This window comes from Crocodylus porosus, unplaced genomic scaffold (genome assembly GCF_001723895.1).
Source record: "Crocodylus porosus isolate Cpor-Errol unplaced genomic scaffold, CroPor_comp1, whole genome shotgun sequence".
Lineage (NCBI taxonomy): Eukaryota > Metazoa > Chordata > Crocodylia > Crocodylidae > Crocodylus > Crocodylus porosus.
This window is the reverse complement of record NW_017728886.1, coordinates 227,867,627-227,889,484: the sequence shown is the minus strand read 5'-3', so window position 1 is coordinate 227,889,484 and position 21,858 is coordinate 227,867,627. Positions and strand designations below refer to the sequence as shown.

At 42.9% G+C, this 21,858-nt stretch overlaps 1 protein-coding gene across 1 annotated transcript in view; it reads right to left on the bottom strand.

The window, feature by feature from the left end:
- SLC26A7 (solute carrier family 26 member 7) overlaps positions 1–21,858 on the bottom strand; it is a 142,815-nt gene that overhangs the window by 50,374 nt on the left and 70,583 nt on the right. The window contains exons 5-8 of the mRNA XM_019550350.1: positions 19,002–19,154; positions 12,316–12,398; positions 7,072–7,219; positions 5,094–5,207 (exon numbers count right to left, since the gene is read on the bottom strand). Of these exons, the coding sequence (XP_019405895.1) occupies positions 5,094–5,207; positions 7,072–7,219; positions 12,316–12,398; positions 19,002–19,154 (498 nt within the window). The remainder of the gene's footprint in view (positions 1–5,093; positions 5,208–7,071; positions 7,220–12,315; positions 12,399–19,001; positions 19,155–21,858) is intronic.

The following is a 21,858-nucleotide window of genomic DNA, read 5'->3' as shown; positions in this document are numbered from 1 at the left end:
CGAGCACTACCAGGAGTGACCAGGAATAACAGTCACAGGCTGGCAGAGGGTAGATTTAGGCTAGATATCAGGAGGCGCTACTTCACGGCCAGGGTGGCTAGGATCTGGAACCAACTTCCAAGTGAAGTGGTGGTGGCTCCTACCCTGGGAGTCTTAAAGACAAGGCTGGACGTACACCTTGGTGGGATTGTTTGACCCCAGTACTCTTTCCTGCCTTGGCAGGGGTTCAGACTTGATGATCTGCTCAGGTCCCTTCCAACCCTACTAACTATAAAACTATGTAACGAGTTTTGCTTATTTGCAGCTTGAGGTGCAGTTCCCCCCAAACCCCTGCACCTATCTCCTTGAAACTTGACAGGCTTTGTGGCCTCCATAGAGGCTATCATGCCTGCAGGTTTGACCTCACTGTGGCTTAACATATACATGTGACACAAGTTTTGCTTTCAAAATGTTGGGGTGCAGTTTTTCTGTAATCCCTACACCTATCTCCCTGAAACTTGCCAGGCTTCATGCCCGAAGAAGGGGCTACCATTCCTGCAAGTTTCATCCAAATAAAGCTGGAATGAACAAAGTTACAGGCTATTTTGTCCTTCCCCATTACAGCCTATGGGCGAAACATAGAAACAGCGTCAAAACAGTGAAATGTTTCAGCTTGCCTCCTTTTGTTTTAAGGCTGTTTTGACTATATCTGTTCCATTTCAAGTTTGCTGTGTTGACCTCAAAATGGGTTGAAACAGCGTTGAAACAAAACTGGCAGTGAAATTTCACACAGCCCTAATAACAACCCCTTCGTCTTGGACTCTGCACAGATGCTTATCATCAAATTTAATAATGCAGTAAGGATATTTTTTAAATTCTTAATCCTATCAATTATTTTGAGCAGGAGGAGTTTTGTACTTCCTTTATTCTTACTGAGAGAAAAACTTGTATTTTGCCAGCTCTCAGTGAAGATCCCTGTGTTAGGATCAATGTGTTTTATTCAAAATAGATGCATCAGCAATCCTCAATATAAAAAAAAATGGTTTATGTAGGAAACAGGAATCAAAACAAATGCATACAGAATTCAAGGACTCTATGCTTCTAGGTAATATTGCACTATGTTAACCTGGTTAAAACTGCAAATGAATAACCTAATCTTGTTTAACAGGATTATGTCACAGTGCTCATTAGATCTCAATCAAGTTCTATCCAGGTTTATAGAAGGTCTTTGGCAATAGATAGACAGGTATTTGTCTGCTTTTTGATACCGATAAAGTGTTTCTGTAATAAAACTGTTAGGTTTAACTTTTAGAGATGAATTAATCACAGTCTGGATAAAAAATATTAGGAAATGGTATGGGCAATTTATTTGACAAATACCATCAGTGGAAACAGAGAGAGTGCCTAAAGAAAAAAAAAAGAAAAGGAAGAGGTTCACAAGGAATTCTTTTTGTTGAAAGATAAAAGACTGTTTTTGGTACCAGTTGAGGGAGTTATCAAGGTCTTTCACCCCCCATTGGCTGCTAAACTAAGCTATCATGAAAAGGTGAATGATCGCAATACTACTAAATCCAAATACAGGCGATAGGGAAAACAGGAAAATGTCATTAAATGTTGTGTTTCTCAACCTTTTTAAACTCAAGGCATCCCTCATTAGACCCAAGGGACCCCTCAGAAAATGTCAGCTCTCAGCTTTCACTCATTTTTTGATTACAGAAAAATAAAAAAGCAATTCTTCTGTTACAAAGAACTCAAAGACCGCAACAGGTCAGAATATTTTTGAGACACTGGATTCCTATTTGAAATCTCTGAGTTTGCCTTGCCAATTATGTGTAGGTATTTGCACTCTCAGAGCTCTTAAAAGCATCTCATGGCACCCCAGGGTGCCACAGCACTCTGGGAACCACTGCTCTAAAATCAGGGCTGATACAAGTCTGCATGTGGCTCTGTACATTTCCCTGATAACACAGGCCTCAATCCACTGACTTCTTTCTATGCAGACATCATACCCCACTATTTTCTCCTCACTGATGATCCCCACTGAGGTTTGTCATATCCATCAGCCTCTGATGCCACTTTGATGTACCATGAGAGGTTGAACTGATGTTCAAACTTTCAAAAAGAAGCAGAAAAGAATTGGTAAAATAATTTCATCTGTCATGACTTACTAGCATTAGTGTAGAAAAAGCTACAGGCAAAGAATGGAAAGTGGCAGGTCAAGTGGAGATATAGATTAAAGATCCGCAGTGGCAATGCGTAGAGGGTACACGGCCTGTCAGACCACGCTCCCCACTTAGGTGACAGGCAGGGGGGCAGGTAGGAGTGCCAGTGCCCCCCCGCTCCCCCTGCGAGCAAGGGCTGGAATGAAGCGCTGGATGAAGTGGCTGCGGCACTCCCAGAAGTGGCTGTGGCTGCTTCCAGGAGCTCTGTGACCACCTTCAAGTGAGTTGAGATTGGCCGCGGGAGGACCCCTCCGGCCCTCAGTCGGCAAGATTGGCTGGGGGGGGGACCCCCCCGCACTAGCGAGATTGGCTGTGGAGGAACCCCCCACCTGCTTGCTGACTGATCACTGGAGGGGGGGGGGGGGGCACATGCCCTCCCGGCTCAGATGGTACCAGTTGCCCATGAAGATCCATGCAAGATCAGAGCTCTGTGCAACCATATCATTTGTGTAATACATGGTGGAATAACATGAAATTAGAGAAGGATCTGTGAGGCAGACACTGACTATCCACTCTTTAGTATAAACATTCTGATTTTAATAGTTTATTCCATTATGTATTAAATATTATAGAAGTGTTAGTGTATAAGCATGTTCCAGCTTCATAACTGGAAAGTCCCTTACACTGTGGTAGACACAGAACTGAAGGAAAATTTCATGGGGAATATTTTATTTAGTTTTTTCAGAGCCTCTAGCCAGATTTGTTCAGTGTGCTGTTGCAATTAACTACTGATGGCTCTTGTTCTTTTGTCTGGTGTTATCACTTTTGTATTAGAAATCAGACTGCTGGGACAAAGGGCCATACACTTTCACATGGGCTTTAGCATCACTGAATATATGAAGCAGATTCTTCCCTATGTTAGAGAGCTGCTTGCCACAAGACAGACAAGGTATCAGGAAGGTAGGTCCAGCTGCCTAATTCTGTGGGCCAGTCCTAGCAGCGATGCAATTCAAAGTTGCTGCTGGATAGTGTTATGTTATACCACAGATGGAGCAACTTGAAGCAAAGCTCCATTCCCTACAGGGTAGGGAAGAAGGAATAGGGCCTGCCAAAGGCAGAAATGTACTAGTGAGGAGTTCTGTTATGCCAGGGAAAATCCTTGCTAGAGATGTGCACCTGGCTTTTAGCCATCTTATACTACTAGAAAAGCAAAAGAGACAGAACCAGAATTGAAAATTAACCCCATGAGAGCCTTATGATTTGCTTCTCTTTATAGTTCTCTTCATCCCTGCATGCCTTCAAAGCCTCTGCATCCTTTCTAGAGGATGCCTGCTGTATAAGAACTTAAATGAATACCACAGTGACTGAAGAATGGAATGAAGTATGACTCTGAATTATGGATCAGAATACAGTAGATGTGAATGGGTAATAGACAAAGATGCTATGCTAAGATGATGAGGCTCTGTATGTTGTCACTCAGACTCAGGGGTTTGAAACATCTAGTAAATGAAGTGCTAGAAACAGATTCTTGTACTGTTAATGCTTTTTAAGGAAGTTTTATTTATTTATTTATTCACTGCACCTTACCTATCTCATACTATATTGTGTGGGCTAATTATAAAATATCTGCATGGTGTTTTGGAAATATAAAGTGCCGGGTACCTGTTTATTATATACAAGTATTACAGTAACTTAGTGAGAAATGGTCATGGGATATGATCTGAAAGTTTTGAGCACAATCTGTAAGTGTAAAGTGTGGATAATATTCTATCCCGATTCTGGGCATGCACGCCCATCAGCTACCATGGTAGTTCTACCCCAAAAGGTAACAGTACACTTGGGTCTCTCTTTATGTGAATTCATCTTGTGCAAATTCACTTATATGCGACAACCTTATTTATAGCAGAAATTTGCTTTGTGTGACAAAAAATTGATCTTATGTGAAGAGGCATGCAAAGTGGCTATGCATGTAATAATGGATTCGCTCTACATGAATTTGCTTTATGCAACATTTTTTTGGAATGCAACCCTCACGTAAAGAGAGACCCAAGTACATGGCCATTCATATGGTCTGGTTAACACAATGCAGAGCATTAGCAAAGTTATGTTGCTGGGATCAGCATTCTGATGTCAGAGTTCATTGTTCTCAATTACTATGACAAGAGCTTTTGTTTTGCAACAGGAACAGACATCCAATATATGCCCTGGAAAAGCTGAATATGCCACCTCCGCAAGTTCATACTACACACAATGAACTCACTGTGACACAGTACAAGCACACCATCACACAAACTCAAAGCTGTCAAATTAACTTATTCTTTTAGGAATGGTTTTCCAAGTTTATTTTTACTTTGTTTTGAAAATCTACAACTATAAAAGTTATATTTAAATACTTTCAGCCACATTCTAATTTTTTCACTCCAAGCTGGCAAAAATGAAATCCTTCATGCACCACTAGAGGGCACTTTTGTCATGATGGTAACAGTTGCAAATAAAAATGTAAAAGCTCTTAGTAGTTTTTGCAGCTTCTTCATACAGGGGATAAAAGCAAGGCCCTTTTCCAAGATTAAATTTCATAATGAATTAAATATATATACCAAGGAAGAAATCAGTTTGTTTTCCTAGCATGGTAGTGGCTTACTATACATAAGGCCATAAGGATTATTAAAATTATGTGGGAAGTTCAAATCTCTTTCCACCTCAGTTGGTAAACTCAGACTGTGGCCTGGGGAAACATGCCTGACTGTTGAGAAGGTGGAATCGGGCATAGAGATTGGTATATAGGAAGTGTGAAAGAACAGTATTGATATTGCTTGGGAAAAAACTGATTTCTGAGATCTCCATGTTAGTGGTACAGAGAGAAAAGGATTAGGTAACGGATACAATCAGTACAAAATGTAATAGGCAACACAATAAGCTCAATTCTCTTACCTATTTAGTCTAATGAGTTACCTGAGTTTTTGCTCCAGTGCTATACAAAAGTGCAGTACGTCCCATTGCTGCAGCACTTGGTATGCAAAAGAAAAATGAAGGAATCACATTGCTGAGGCCATGAGCCAAAAATTCCTGCAAAGTTTTTAAAAAGAATACATTGTTTTTCATCTTATTCTGTCATTTCAATGCTTCTTGCCAGCAAAGGAGTTCCCTATGTAAATATTAGCAATTATAAAGAACAGCAGCCTGTTAAGGGAAAGACTGTTACATACAGTGTAAAAGATCTCCAAGCACACTACACATTCTCGTGGGTCAGTACTAATCTGAATAGAACAGAGCGGAGCCAGATTCATCAAATACAGAATAGGGAGATATATTTTGATTGCAGAATAAATGGCCTGCCTGCTTATTAAAGACAGGCTCCAACCAAAACATTTATATCCATATCCACATCTGCATTTTGAACAGCCCAAAGTATGTATTATTTAGACCTGGAGTACATTCTGGCCCCTCTATGGCTCTCATTTGTTTATTTTTAATAGGAAATAGTGGAAAGGAATGGTTATTTACCTTCTCCTTGAAAAGAAGATTTTACTGAGTGTTAGGATTGATGTTGATATCTCAAAATTTATAAGGTAGATATCATTACAAATGGGCTCCATGCCTCACCTATTTACTGAAATGCAGGTACTTCTGGGCAAAGATTTATGTATGAAAAAACAAATGAAATGAGGAAGACACATAAGATCTTGCAGCCACAGACTCAGCTGAACAGTGTGTTCTAATACACGGTCCTGTTTTTCCTCCCCAGCATCAATGTACCTAGTGGGAAACAGAGCACAGGGACCCCATTTATCCGCTCCAAGCTCAGTGCACAAAGTAAGTCACTAAAGCTGCTGCTAGCGCTTAATGCCCCATAGGTAGTGAATGTGCTCATAGCAGATGATTGATCCCTGAAGACAAGGGAATATATACGACATATTCTCTAAATGTGCAGCAAGGGCCACTGCAGGTATGTGGTTGCATTTGCTGAATCAAAAGTGAATGTCTGTCCAGTTGTTTCTCAGTTTAATCTCTGCAGTTTAGACTAATCTGCAAAGACTGAATCATTTCAGCCTTGGGCTTTTTGACAGTCTGTACTTAGCCACGGGTTTGAGAAAAAACATGGACAGGGAACATAAATTGGGCCCTGTTGCATAGACATTCCAATGTGTCTCCAAGCATAAGGCCAAATTTTACCATTCAACCTTGTCTCATCCACCCCACACTATTGTCCCATGAGGTTGTGTTTGAATTTTAATCCCACAGGATATGGGGCAATATGGCATTTGTCCAGATGTGCATGTATTTTCCACCAAAGCATTTATGTTAGCATTTAAAAATTCTCTGTCAGCCTGGAGTAGCTTAGACTTCCTCTGCTCCCAGGAGAAAGAGTAAATATTCCACCCCTTTCTCAGCCTCCCCATTGTTGAATGGGACCCAGAAGGATTCCTGGAGCTAAAGCTTTGACAGCATTGCCTGAACCAGCCCTGATTCTACTCTATATAAAAATAAACTCTTAAATGAGGTTCATGCTTTGTACACACTTCATTCTATGTGATCAGATGAGTCTTTAAGGCCATAAGTATCCAGTTCATTCCAGGAACTGCTCTAATTTCTTAACTCTGTGCTCCATTTAAAATTCTTCTCTGGCTAAGCTGTGTGGGAAGAACCTGCCTTATGTTAGGACACTGGAAGAATACACTGGCACCCAAGCTTGCTGCTGTCTAAGCTGAATTCAGTATTGCATGGGCACTACTGTAGACTCTTTCATCTCAGAATCAGTAGCTGCCTCCACAGCCTCATACGCTTTGCAAACTAATTCTATTTGGATTCAGTGTTTATCCACATCTGGAAAGTCAGCATGATAACTCCTTATTCACCTGCCAGGCTACTGTATGCTTCCCATATATTTCCTTAATTAGAGTCCACAGGTACAGAGGGGAAAATGCTTTACCTGATTGTCATCCACAGAGTATTGGAATTTTTTAGCAGATGCTTTGGCCAGGGCTAGTGATGCTACATAGCCAACTAGTGCCACTCCAAAAGCTTCTGTTATTACTTCAGAGAGGACATTCATGGTTGGGGCTTTCAGAGGTGGCATCCTATAAAGATAAAGACAATCCTTTATATTGTAATGAGCATAAAGCACTTGTGATAAATCCTGTACAAAAGCTATATAGATACAGGCCTTGTGAGACAGGTTATTTTGCTCTAATTTGCCCATCATTACTACTAGAATTCCAGCTGCAAAAACACTAACAACACAGGAGTTAATATTAGCATTCCTACTGTTGCTGTTGTCAGTGGCATAAAACTCATGTTGGCAAAGAAATAAATTCAGAATGAAACAACTCACCACCCTGAAAATGAAAGATACATTGATCCTAAAACCAGATAATTTTGTACTACAATATTTATTTTACATGCTTAATAAGCATGTGATGGATGGGATAGATATAACAAAGGCAACTTGTTGCAAGAGTTTAGGAAAAGACTACAATAGCCATTTAAAAATTGGAGGGAGGAATTCAAATAGACGCATATAACTATCTAAGATGGAATCTCCATATACTACATTTGCACTTTTCATAGATTTCATAGACATCAGGGCTGGAAGGGACCTTGTAAAACCATTGGGTCCAGCCTCTTGCCCAAGGGGCAGGAAGTCAGCTGGGGTCAAATGATAGGCATCTAAGTGCTTTTTGGAAGCGTCCAGCGTAGGTGCTTGCACCACCTCTGCAGGGAGTCTATTCTAGCCCCTGGGAACTTAGCCCATAAAGAAGTTTTTCCTTATGTTCAGCCTGAAATGGTCTTCCAGGAGTTTGTGACCATTGGACCTTGTCCTCCCTTGGCGTGCCCTGGTGAATTCTCCCAGCTCCTGATGCACACCCCATCTAGGCTGCCACCAAGTCACCCATAAGTCTATGCTCTTCCAGGCTGAAAAGCCCCATGTATCTTAGCCTCTCCTCATAAGGCCTGCTCTCAAGTCCACTAATCATACATGTGGCTCTCTTCTGGACCCTCTCAAGCTTCTCCACATCCTTTCTGAATTGCAGAGGCCAGAATAGGTTACAGTACTCCAGGTGCAGCTTCACAAGGGCTGAGTAAAGCAGAAGGATGACTTCCTGGGTCTTGCTTGAGATGCATCAGTAGATGCAAGCCAGGATTTTGTTTGCTTTGCTGGCTGCGGCATCGCATTGGTGGCTCATGTTCATCTTGTGGTAAATCATGATCCTCAAGTCTCTTTCAGTCATGGTACTAGTGAGCATAGCACTGCCAAGTCTATAGACACGTATAGTCCTTGAGGAGCAACCACTCGTTGTGGGCTCCCCTCCCTGTCAAATTATGGCCTCTCAGGGCCTTGTCAACTACCCTCCTGAGCTTGTGAAAGTCAGCTTTCCTAAAGTCAAGGACTTCCACAATCCTGACAAACTTGCCAGTTTTGCAGTGGATAGAGAAAGTGATCAACTCATGGTCACTGTCTCCCAGCTTCCCTTCAATTCTTAGGTCATTCACTAGATAGTCCCCTTTGGCCAGTACCAGGTCCAGCGGCACCTTGCCTCTTGTTGCCTGTAGACTTCTTGGGATAAACAGAGCTCATCAGTGCATGTGAGGAAGTAGTGCAATCAATCGGATTTGGCTGAGTGCTCTTCCCATGAGATGTCAGGGTAACTGAAATCACCCATGACAACCATGCACCAAGAACGTGTAGCCTCAGCCAGTTCCCTAGTGAATTTGTGGTCAAGTTCTTGCTCCTGATTAGGTTTGTAATAGACTCCTACCATTATATCCCCTTCACCATGTTCCCCCCGTATTCTTACCCAGAGGGTCTCAAGTCACCCTCCTTGGTTGCCAATCTCCACCTGTAGGGAAGTGTACTGCTCCTTCACATAGAGAGTTACACCCCTGCCCTTTCAACATAATCCCTCCTGTACAAGTTATAGCCATCTATACCTGTGATCCAGTCATAGGTGGAGTCCCAGCAGGTCTCCGTTATCCCTATGAGATCATAGTCATTTCTGTTTAGCAGAAGGTCCAGTTCCTCCTGTTTGTTGCCCAGGCTCCTGGCATTTGTGTATAGGTAAGTGATCCTGCCATAGGAGACCCTAGGCTTCCCTGCACTCCTGGAAGAGCCCTGTCCCTGGGCTGGGGTAGGAGTGAGTTCCCTTGTGCAGCCTGATGTGTTGATTTTGTGGTTGATGCTCGGTAGGCTTGCACTGGTGGTTATCTGCCCATCCCCCAGTGACCTTAATTTAAAGTGTGATCAAGCAGGTCAGCCATTGTAGCTGAGAAGAACATCTTCCCCATTTGAGTGAGGTGGAGGCCATCCTTTCCCAACAATTCTCTGTTTCTGTCTTTGAAGTATGGAAGCTTTCACAATGGCACCAGCACCACCGTCTTCTGTTTACTTCTACAGTTCTTCTCTCCTTCCTCTTCCTGTGACCTGTAACCAGAAGGATCAAGGAGAAAACCACCAGCACCCCCAACCCTCCGAGACCTGCTCCCAGAGTCCTGTAATCATTCATGACTTGGCTGGGATTGCTCTGAGCCTTGTCATTCATGCCCACATGGATAAGGAGCACGGGGTAGTGGTCAGAGAGCTGTATAACTTTTGGCTACATCCTGGATATGGGCCCCTGGGAGGCAGTAGACCTCATGGGCTGAGGGGTCAGGGCAGCAGATTGCTCCCTCTGTCCCCCTCAAGAAGGAGTCTCCCACAGTGACCACTCTATGTTTCTTCTTAGGGGTGGTTGCTGGTTGTCTTTCTTTCTCAGGTGCAAAAGCTGGTGGCTCTGCTGCTCTACCGGTGCTGTGAGGAGTTTGTACCTGTTGTGTAGATCCAGGGGGGTGGCAACCCTGGTACAGCAAACCTTAGGGCCAGAGACAACCTACATCCAAGCAACCCCTGGCTGGACATTATGAGAGCTCCTCTTGCCCACCCTTATCTTGCCAGCCAACCTTGCTCTTCCCTTTCTTTCTTCTGGTAGAAAGCCTGGCAATAAGAGTCAGTCTCTTCTTCATCATCCCTGATGGTGCACAGCCTCTGCACCATGGCCTGGAGCTCCCCTATCCAGTACTCCAGAGGGTCCAATGTATAGCAAACCTCACAAGGGGAGGTATCATTGCTCCTGATTCCATGTGCCTGCAGATGTGCCAGGCAGACCCACAGCTAAGAGCCAGGGGCCCCATCTGAGTGGAGGCCTGAACCATGGGTTCTGTCTGGGTGGAGGCCTCAGAGGTACCTGGGAGGGGGAGCAGCCACGGAGGGGATCTTTGGGATGTGGCGCATCACCACTATGGTAGAGATAGTAGTCTGGGCTACTACTGTGCCAACCGTTCTCTTCAGACTCACCACCTAGAGCCTTGTGCCCCTCCTGCTCACACTCCTGCATGAACTCCCACACCAACTTGAGTGCTGGGTCCAGAGTGCGCCTGCTTGCATGCTGTGTTTGCAAGTCTCCAGTCACGTGGCTTCCTGGGGGGCTAGGCCAAGTAGGAGCTGGATAGGGGCATGAGCCTCCTTGGCTCCTCTCAGCTGCCTCCCGCAGACGACTAGCTCCCACTCACTGTGGGCCCCACCTACCTTCCAGCTACACTGGGGTCAGGGTCGGGGTCCACCGGGTGTCCCTCCCACTGGGGTCCTTGGGGTCCAGGGCAAATGGGGGCATGATGGGCTTCCACCCATGTCTTGCACCAGAGCCAGACCAAACTGGCTTCTGCTGTTGGCAGGCCCTTTTAAATTCTGTGCATGCACAGTGGGCCCACTACCAGTGCTACACTGCTCTCCGGGGCTGTGGGTCACTGGCCCACTGGAGAAGGGGGCAAGTAAGTGCCCCACTTCCCTGTCTCACATGCTGGGTGGCACTGGTCTCATGGCTCCCTGGGGGGCTGGGTCAAGTAGGAGCTGGGGAGGGGTGACACTCCTTGGATCCTCTCAGCTGCCTCCCACAGCTGACTCCTACCCACCGCAAGCCCCATCTACCTCCCAACTATGTTGGGGGTCAGGATTGGGGTTTGCTGGGTATCGTGCTGGGGGTCCAAGGCTCATGGGACCAGAGCCGAACCAAACTCCAGTTTCTGCCATTGGTGGGCCCTTTTAAATTCTGTGCATGCACAGTGGACCCGCTGCCAGCACCTCACTGCTCTCAGGGGCTGGGGGTTACTGCCCCACTGGAGAAGGAGGCATGTAAGTGCCCCTGCCTTTCCTGTCTCATACACCGGGTGGCACCAGTCACATGGCTCCCTGGGGGGCTGGGCCAAGCAGCAGCTGGGGTGGGGGGACGTGACCCTCCTCAGCTCCTCTCAGCTGTCTCCCACAGCTCACTAGCTCCCGGCTAGGATTAGGGTTAGGGTCGAGGTCCGCTGGGTGTCCTGCTGGGGGTCCTGGAGGTCTGGGGCTCATGGAGGCATAATAGACTTCCGCCTGTGCATCTCACACTGGAGCCAGACCAAACTGCAAACAATTTTTCAACAACCTGCAGTAATTCTTTATGCATTAAGTAGCATAGAGAATGATTTGATCAGAAGCTGCAGAAGTGAAACTCAGTTCTTCACGACGTCTATAAAATAAACACATATATTGCTGTCTAACCCTTGGACACATGAAATGTATCCTGCCCCAAACACCACACAGAATTCACACTCTAAGGAGCTCCAAACATTCCCATCCCTCACTAGAAGCACATTCTTGGAGTCTACAGAGTGCACAATGACTCTATCAGAAAAACCCTGAAAATGGCTCAAAAAAGTAAAAAGCTAACTTTCTGATCCTCATCTTTAAATCTTATAGGGTGGTAATGATCATGAAGAACCAATCCAGGATGGATGGAGACCATTGGGTTCATGAACCCTAATGAAACAGGTTCTCTTGATCAATAACATGTACCTCACTTCAATGTCAAGGCACCATATATCAAGTTTAAGAGCAGGGAATTGAACCAAACTCAGTGCCCATCCCTAATATCAACTGGTATTGTTCTTAAATTGACTATTTGGTCCTATACAGTAATGGAACAGCTCTGATGCTATGAGAGAGAGTGCCTTTCTTAGGGATATATCCACACACCTGTCCATTTCAGGGGCTGAAATGAGTACAGATAATTCCGATTTCCCGTTCTTTTATAATTTGAGCTTTGGAGTAACTGTACTTAAATTATGAATAAATTTTAAAACCACAAGCAAATAAAAAACATATTACCCTTCTGGAATATGTCCCACAACTTCTAGGCCATAGGTGTATTCCATATCAGCATAGTAGCAGGCAAGGGATGTAGCAATTATCTATTTGATTGAACATAGAAAATATATTAATGCTCTATCTGAGGTATTCATATGGTCCTCACTAGTGCAATATCTAAATACCTTATAGGCCTTAATGAATTTACTCTTTCAACACCCCTGTAAGGCATGGAGACAGAATACTATTATTATATGTGTGAGGAAGGCAAAGACAAAATAAATTGCCAAGACTATGCAGGAAGGGAATTTGAATCAGTTCTCCCACATCCCAGGCTGACACTCTAACCACTCAACCACCTTTCTCCCTTAGGCTGCCTGCCAAAATCATGAAATATGTCACTTAGCTAATAAAAATACAGTAAAATCTCCACTCTCTGGCATTTAACTAACTGGAAATCCCATTAACTGGAATTTCTGGCCAGCCAGCCAGCCACAGGGGGCAGACCGAGGGAAAGCTTACACACATGGCATCTGCCACAGCCCACCACCCTGTGTCGCAGCCAGTCCATGTGTGCCCACAGCCACACCCCCCCCCCACATTGCATGCAGCTGTCACCTCTCTCCCCCCACAGCATTATCTGAAAACCCCTGCCAGGGGATGTCAGATAACCTTAATTTTTACATAACCGGCAATCCCCTTCCCCAGGGATGCTGAATAACAGAGATTTTACTGTCCTTTAATTTAAACATCGAGTGCAAGCATTCCCATTAGACAGGAAAGGTTGAAGAAAGAAAAGAAACCTATGGATGTTTATGCAAAAAAAAATTTGTCAGTTTCATTATAGAAAAATATGTAGCAAAAACATTTTACTGCAAAATACTATGTAGAATCACTAAGAAAAATCAATGTATTGTAAAGAATGAGATTGACTCAAGGTTATGCTGATGAAATATCTAGTTGCACTAAAATTCAACACATTGTAAAAAGTATTTCAAAACTGATTCAAGCATTTTGGATATTTGCTTGTTAGTTGGGATATGACTGCAGAACTTCAAGATAACCTGGAACTTCCAAGGTAACTCAAGGGTCAGTTACTAGTGACAACAGTGACTTCAGTATAGTGTAAAGATACTCAAGCTACCTTTAAACTAATTAGTCTGGGTACCAGTAGCAGTCTAGCTATGGCAGCATGGAGCTCCAGGAGGGCAAATTTACCCTGTTGAAAAGTTATTTCATTGTCCATACTGCTAATTATTTGAAAATTATGGGGGTGAAGTGGACCTAGATTGTATATTTATCTCACAACCCATGGGATATAGTTTCTCCATCTTCCTGATAAGTTTAACCTTTGTATTTATTATTCTAAACAAGTTAAATTGGGTAGCTCCAAATTCTTTCAACCTAGGAGAAAGGTATGTCCACCAGGGTATCAGCCATGACTGGTGTTTGATACAGAATTAAATTAGATAGCTTTGTACATGCATAACTGAACAATTATCCTTTAAGTTTCTAGATAACAAAGATAACTGGCAAAAAAGTCAGTTCAGTACAAGACAGAATAGGTAATTGGGTACCCATTCCCTAAGTCACTTCAAGCTAAATAGAGCAGTGGTTTTACAGTTACTATGCAATAACTGCCCATGTGCATGCTCTTATCCTGTGGTAAATGAAAGGTCTACAAGTAATCTACTACAAGGTAAGAGTGCACATGTGAGCAATTACTGTGGAAAAGCCTTTTGCCCCTGATATTAGTAACTGTCATTTACTTGGATTATAAGAAGGCCTTCAATACAGCATCTCATCCTATTCTCATAAATAAACTGAGCGGCTGTGACATATATGATTACATGGTCAGGTGGGTGGCAATTGGCTTAGAGGTTGCACCCAGAGAGTTGTGGTGGACAGGTCAGTATCAACCTGGAAAGATGTGGGCAGTGGAGTCCCACAAGCCTGAGTCCTTGGACCTGTGCTGTTAAATGTCTTCATCAGTGACTTGGATAAGGGCATGGAGAGCACTCTGCCCAAATTCATAGAGGATACCAAATTATGGGGTAAAGGTAACACACTAGAGAAGGGGTTCTCAATCCCCAGGCCATGGCCCGGTGCTGGGCCATGGCAGGTCAGCTGCTGGTCTGCAGCATGGTCGTCTGCCGGGCAAACAGTGGACCCATGAGGCCATGGTTCCTTTTGCAGCGCCTGCGGCAGCGCTGGGTTTGCCCCCCACTCCTCCTGCCTGGGAACCCCTGCACTAGAGGGTAGGGAATGAATCCAGGAACATCTGGACAGGTTGGAAAGTGAGCAGAATAAAATAGGATGCAGTTCAACAAAGACAAGTGAAAAGTGCTGCACTTAGGGAGAAGGAATCACCAACACACAATTAGACTGGAGGAGGACCTTCTCAGCAGCACAGCAGTAGAAAGGGATCTTAGAGTCATTGTTGACACCAACATGAACATGAGTTGTCAATGTGACAAAGTGATCAGTAAAGCTAACCGCACTTTATCATGCATTAGCAGGTGCATGATGAACAGGTCCGGGAAGGTGATACTTCCCCTCTATGCAGCATTTGTCAGGCCACAGTTGGAGTACTGCATCCAGTTTTGGACATGGACAACCTCAAGAGGGTTTAAAAGAGAGCCACTCATATGGTTAGGGATCTGCAGGCAAAGCCCTACGAGGCAAGATTGAGGGACCTGGATCTTTTCAGCCTCCGCAAGAGAAGGCTTAGAGGTGATCTCGTGGCTGCCTACAAATTCATCCCAGGGGTGTGAGGGGACAGTAAGGAATTGGAGATGCTGTGTTTACCACAGCACTCCTTTGAGTAACTAGGAACAACAGCCACAAACTGACAGAAAGCAGATTTAGATTAGACATCAGTACGAACTTCTTTACGGTAAGGGTTGCCAGAATCTGGAATGGGCTTCCCAGGGAGGTCGTGTTCTCCCCTACCTTGGGGGTCTTTAAAAGGAAGCTAGACATGCACCTGGCTGGGGTCATCTAACCCCAGTGCTCTTTCCTGCCCATTGCAGGGGGTCAGACTTGATGGTCTCTTGAGGTCCCTTCCGACCCAAATGTCTATGAACTAATTCAATGTAATTCCAAAATATCCCCAGTCTTTCTGTAAAAGTGTCCAAAAATAGGTTAGTATAGCGGACTTGGCAACATCAGTAGAATCAGTGGAGGATACTAAGATAACTGTTTTTGAAAATGCTAATGGAACAGTTCTCCTAGTGTCTTAGGAAAACGAAGGTGTCAGTTGCAGGCCTCAGCTGCCTGTACAACAATGCCAGGAGCATGGGGAACAAGCAGGAAGAACTAGGCCTCCTGCTGTCTAGTGGGCAATATGACCTCGTAGGGATCACAGAGACTTGGTGGGACTCCTCACATGATTGGAATATAGTTGTAGAGGGCTACACCCTGCACAGAATGGACCAAGCAGAGAGAAAAGACAGAAGGGTAGCACTCTATGTGACGGAGCAGTACATCTCCCTGGAGGCTGACATTGGCTTCAAAGATAAGTAGCTTGAAACCCTCTGGGTCAATCTTTGGGGGGGCGAGGGTTCGAGGTGAGAGAGACTTAACTGTGAGCATTTACTACAGGCCATCAAACCAAGTGGAGGAGCTTGATCTGCAGTTTTAACAAGAACTGACAGAGGCCATGCGTGGTGGTCATGAGCAACTTCAATTACCCAGACATAGATTGGGAGGACCACTCCTCTAGATCAGGTTGGTCTTGTAGCTTCTTAACTGTAATTGAGAAGCTCTTTCTGACCCAGGAAGTGCAAGGGCCAACCAGAGGTACCACTCTCCTAGACTTGGTCTTGGCCAAAGGAGATTATCTGGTATGTGGATTGAACATTGAGGCTAACCTGGGTGAGAGCGACCATGAGCTCAGATTCACTGTCCACCGCAAGGCTGACAAATCAATTAGCAGGATTGAAGTCCTGGACTTCAAAAATACTGACTCCAACGGGCTCAGGGGAGGTGTGGAGGCGATGCAGGCTGGAAGGTGAATGGGGTGCACAAAGAGTGATCGTTCCTCAAGGACATGATTCTTGAAGCACAAAAGAAAACTGTTCCCATGAAGAGCAAAGGTAGCAGAAGGGCTAGCAAGCCCTAATGGCTCAATCGGGACATTGCAGTCCTCTTGAAAAAGAAAAAAAGGTGTACACACAGTGGAAGCTAGGGACAATCCACAAGGAGGCTTATGCAAAAGTGGTCCGTACTTGCAGGGAAATGATTAGGAAAGCTAAGGTGGCGACTGAGTTTAAATTAGCCATGGGAGTCAAGGACAATAAGAAGTCCTTCTTTAGGTATGCAGTGAGCAGAAAGAAAACAAACGGAAGTGTGGGGTCCCTCCTTAACACCTTGGGACAGCTGGTAATGGACACTCAGGAAAAAACTGAACTCCTGAATGCCCACTTCGCTTCAGTATTTCACTGGACCAAGGGGAAAGACAAGCAAGATAACGATCACAGGGGGCATGGTGGGATGCTAAGCTGGTGCAAAACCACTAGAAAAGCTAGACATTTATAAGTCAGCAGGACCAGATGGACTTCACCCAAGAGTGCTGATGGAGCTGGCTGAGGTCATCGTGGAACCCCTGGCAGAAATCATGGCACACAGGGGAAATCCCTGAGGATTAGAAGATGGCCAACATTGTGCCCATCTTCAAGAAGAGGACCCGGGCAACTATAGGCCAATCAGCCTAACCTCCCTCCCAGGGAAAATCCTGGAAAAACTTATTAAAGGATCTATGTGCAATATGCTCGTTGAGTGTAAGATTCTGAACAACAGCCAGCTTGGCTTCATTGTGGGTAGGTCTTGTCTAACCAATCTCATCTCCTTCTATGAACAGGTCTCTTGCCACCTGGACACAGGAGAGAAGATTGACATTATACACCTAGACTTCCAAAAGGCTTTTGATATAGTATCCCATGATATCCTTGTGGAAAAATTGGAAGATTGCAGGCTTAACTGCTCAACAGTTCAAAGGGTGAAAAACTGTCTGGATGGTAGGACCCAGAGAGTTGTCATGAATGGATCTGTGTCATCCTGGTAAGAAGTGGCCAGTGGTGTTCCTCAGGGATCCAGTGCTTTTCAACATTTTTATGATTTGGATGTGGATCAATGATTTGGGGTGAAAACCTCACTAGCCAAATTTGTAGACAACACCAAGTTATGGGGGTCCGTGACCATGCCAGAAGATAGATTGCAGATATAGCTGGACCTGGACAAGCTGGAGAGTTGGGTGGATTGGAACCCAATGACGTTCAACACTCAGAAGTGTAAGATGCTCCATCTGTGGGCAAACAATCCCCAACATAACTACAAGCTAGATGGCAACAATTTGACTTGCACCATGGCCAAAAGGGACCTAGAGATAGTGATCAATCATCACATGAACATGAGCTGGCAGTCCAATGCTGTGGCCAGCAGGCAGACAACATGCTGGCACGCATTAACCCTTGCATCTCATGCAAAACTAAGGAAGTGATACTCCCACTGTACCCCACACTGGTGAGACCACAGCTGGAGTACTACGTCCAGTTCTGGGCACCGCACTTCAACAAGGACATGGAAAGACTTGAGAGGACCAGAGAAGAGCCACCTGTATGATCAGGGACTTGCAAGACAAGCCATACGAGGAGAGGCTGAGGGACTTGGGCCTCTTCAGCCTACAGGGGACTTGGTAGCAGCTTACTGCTGAGAAGACTTGTTAGAGGCTTACCACTACATCAGGAAAGTACATCAAGAACTTGGTGAACAGCTGTTCACCAGCACACACCTAGGGAAGACCAGGAGCAATGGATACAAACTTCTGGAAGGCTGCTTCAGGCTCAATTGTAGGAAAAACTTGTTCAGACTGTGGAATAAACTCCCTCCAGTGGTGGTGCAGTCACCTACCCTGGAAATCTTCAAAAGAAGACTGGACAGTCACCTCGCTGGGGTCACTTGAACCCAGTTGTTTTTTCCTGTCTAGTGCAGAGTGACTGGACCCGATGATCTATAAGGTCCCTTCCAGCCCCTAACAATCTATCAATCTATGAATGTGTTTCATTAGGATTTTGCCAGTTTTAGAAAATTCCTCCTTTTTGCATGTGATAGTTCCAAGTCAAACAAAAGTATAGGGTTGGCCCACATGTTCTCAACAGGTTCTCCATTCAATCTTGTTTGCTTTCTGCAAGAGATACAAAGAAACACAGAAAACATCTTCTGGTACAAGGGCTGTTTCTATAACTACTTGATATCTGAAGACCTATGTAATTAATTTCTGCTGAACCTGCACCATACATAAAGAAAACAGGAAGAAAAGTTATAGAAAGTGGTAGTGTAGTTGTTCTCAAGAATAAATGTAAGAAATAATGTTTAACTGCAGTTGGCCAACACTGGCCTCTCTCACTGCTTCACAACAACAATTACTCTTCTGTTTTTATATTTAAAACTTCCCATATGTTAACATTTTAGGCCTCAAAGTCTTGTATTTATGTAATAAACGGTAAATATATGAAAAATGTTTTATAAACTGAGAACATATGTGACTTCTTTCTTAATTATTTGGCCAAACTGTTTCTTGTTTTTACATTAACATTTAACAAGGAAAATTAGCTTTAGATTTAATAAGAGGCAGGTGTGACTGTGGGTAACTATAGACAATACAGTAAACTTTGGCAGATTGTCTGAATATCTGACTCCATACTTACCAAAACTAGATCAATGGGAAGAATGACTTTAATGATTCTTTTAAATTTTTCATTCAGTTCTTTAACGAGAACAAGCACCACAATGCTCAGCAAGGATAGAAGTAAAGCTTCTAATTGAACCGATTTGATATTTTCAAAAATGTAGGCATAAATCTATAGTGAATAAAAACAGACAGACAAACAACAACTCGAGATGTAAAATGCTTAATTCTAGAATATATCTTTCACACTACAGAGCATACCCTAAGTATTCTTGCATATTATTCTCTCAGAATTATCCTTGAGACGTGAGCCAATGCTGTAGGAGTTAAGCAATCTGATATACTGACATTTGTTCAAAATTCTGTAGAAAAAAAATCATTTATCTACTATTACAAGACAACCTTCAACAGTTCAGAAAGATGTGAATACCTTGCAAAAATATTTAGATATAAAGAGTACAGTAAATTTCTAGCAATAAAAACACTTTAAATAAAAAAAAAAAAACCATTTATCTTGAGTGTATGACAAAACAAGCTTACTAGTAGAGGAGCCATAACTGAGATTTTATTCATTCCTTATAAATGTAAAGCTCCCACCTAATTCACTGAGATAATGACATGGTAAAACAAAGTTAGAGGTACTTATTTGGGGTTGGGATCACTAATAAAATATTGTAAGTCTACCAGCACATGTCAATGAACAGGTTTTATTTAATTCAAACACTGATGGTATAACTATTAAATATGATTAATCTATCACTTGATAGCATATAAGGGAACCAATACAATAACAATATCAAACATTTTCAGGTCACATGGCTCACTAACACACTGAAAGCATTCACCCACTCACAAAAATGAACATGTGACTATCTGCCATAAATGCTGGGTGCTGGGTTACATAACTCATATTCTTTTGTTTGTTCACTCCAAAATAATTGATTACCTCCAGTCCAAAATATCCTTGATTACTTTTTGAGATGAGTAAGACAAACTAAAGAAATTTAGCCCCCAGGTTACTGTTCCAAATTTGAAGATTCAGAAAACAAAGGCACAAACCCCTGTGATTAAGATGAAGAGATATCAATGAGAAAATGGATTGTCTATGACAACCAATGTCACTGAGAAATCTTTCAGATCTGAAGAAAAGAAAATAAAGTAGGCCCTAATGCAGGCTGAAACATAAACTGAACATATAAAGGAAGCTGAGAGGATGAATTTATTCCAGACTTCCAAGGGTGTCAAGAACACTTGAAGGTTTACATGAAAAAGACCAACTGTCTAAGGCTAATAACTTAAACATGTCTGGGAAAAAGTCCCCATTATTTTCTGAGAAGTACATCTTGTGTGAAGAAGAAAGAAATGAAAGGGACTTCAAAGAAATTAATTTTGGACACGTAACAAAATTGTGATAGGTATTTCCATTTCACATAACAGCTATCCAATATGTCTGTCCAAAGCGGATCACAAACATGCCTGGCTGAAACCTATAAGAGAATCCAGGAAACTCATTAATTCATGATAATATGGAAAAGAAATATCAATAGACAACAGAGCCAAAAAAGAATACCAATACTCTCTAATGAGGAACTGAGGAAACTCTACAATTCATAACTAAATCTCTTCTTTATACACTACAAAATTCAGACCAATAAGGGAATTGACTCTTACATATGAAAAGTCATGTGTTTGCTCTGGGGACACCTAAAAAGATCAATGAAATAAATTGAGAAACCTCTGCTTATTAGAACAAATTAATTTTTGCACCAAAGGACCCATATTTTAACACAAGCTTTGTTAACAAGATTACAGATTTGGAGCTAAAATAAAGACATTTTAAAAACTTTATTATGAAGTTTGATTTCCAATTTTTGTCAGATTTTAAGAATTAGGTTATTCATTAAGTAAAACAATTACAGAACCAAAAAAAACTGTGCAAAAGAGAAAAAATCTGATTGTTCACAAAGAGAAAGATACCGGAACCCAGTCCTTTGAAAATTAGCTTTTAGACTCTACAATAATAACAAGCACACTTCAATGGGAATATTCCTCAGAAGCTGGAAAAACTGTGAATTTTTAAAGCTAACTTGTTTGGGTAATGTCTAGCCTTTGTAAATAAAATGATTTGTAGAAGAGTCATAAGTTTGAAGAATAGTTAATTAAACCAAAGCCTCTATCCACATGGTACCCTTGTGTAATCAAACAATGAGGATGTTATTTTGCATGGCTTCAGACTTGGCAGTGCAGCACAATTGTCCAAAAATGCACATTACAGACAGCATGGGTCTTGGACTCTGTGCTCTTGCAGAAACTGTGATCAATTAGTACAAAAGAAAGAATTCCAGCAAGCTGTGTCAAAATGTTCATGAGGTCATCAATGGCTCAGAAGCTAGTTCCCATATCTAAAGCAAAGTTGATAAGGATGCAGAAGAACTAGATAGATTCTCATTATTGAAATAAAAAAGTTACAAGTATTTTTCAAGCAACCAATTCTGCTGAAGTGTTATCACTTGGCAACCCATGTCTATTTCCTATGGATCTAGGTCTTTATTAGGTAAACTGAAACATCCTAATGTAGGTAAATCACAGAAGTCTGTCTATTCTATCCAAAGATAGTTTTATATTGCTCTTCTGTGGAAGAAATTTTGAAAAGCAAATGAAAGTTTTACTTCTATGACCTTTATGAGTTCACTATAATTTTTAATTAAGGATTTCTATAGATAATTGTTAAATTTTTATTCCTTATTTTTGAAAGAAGGAACACTAGAGACATTTTTGTTTCTACCATTTAATTTAATAGATTTCATAGATTTCATAGACATTAGGGCTGGAAGGGACCTTGGAAGATCATCAAGTCCAGCCCCCCGCCCAAAGGG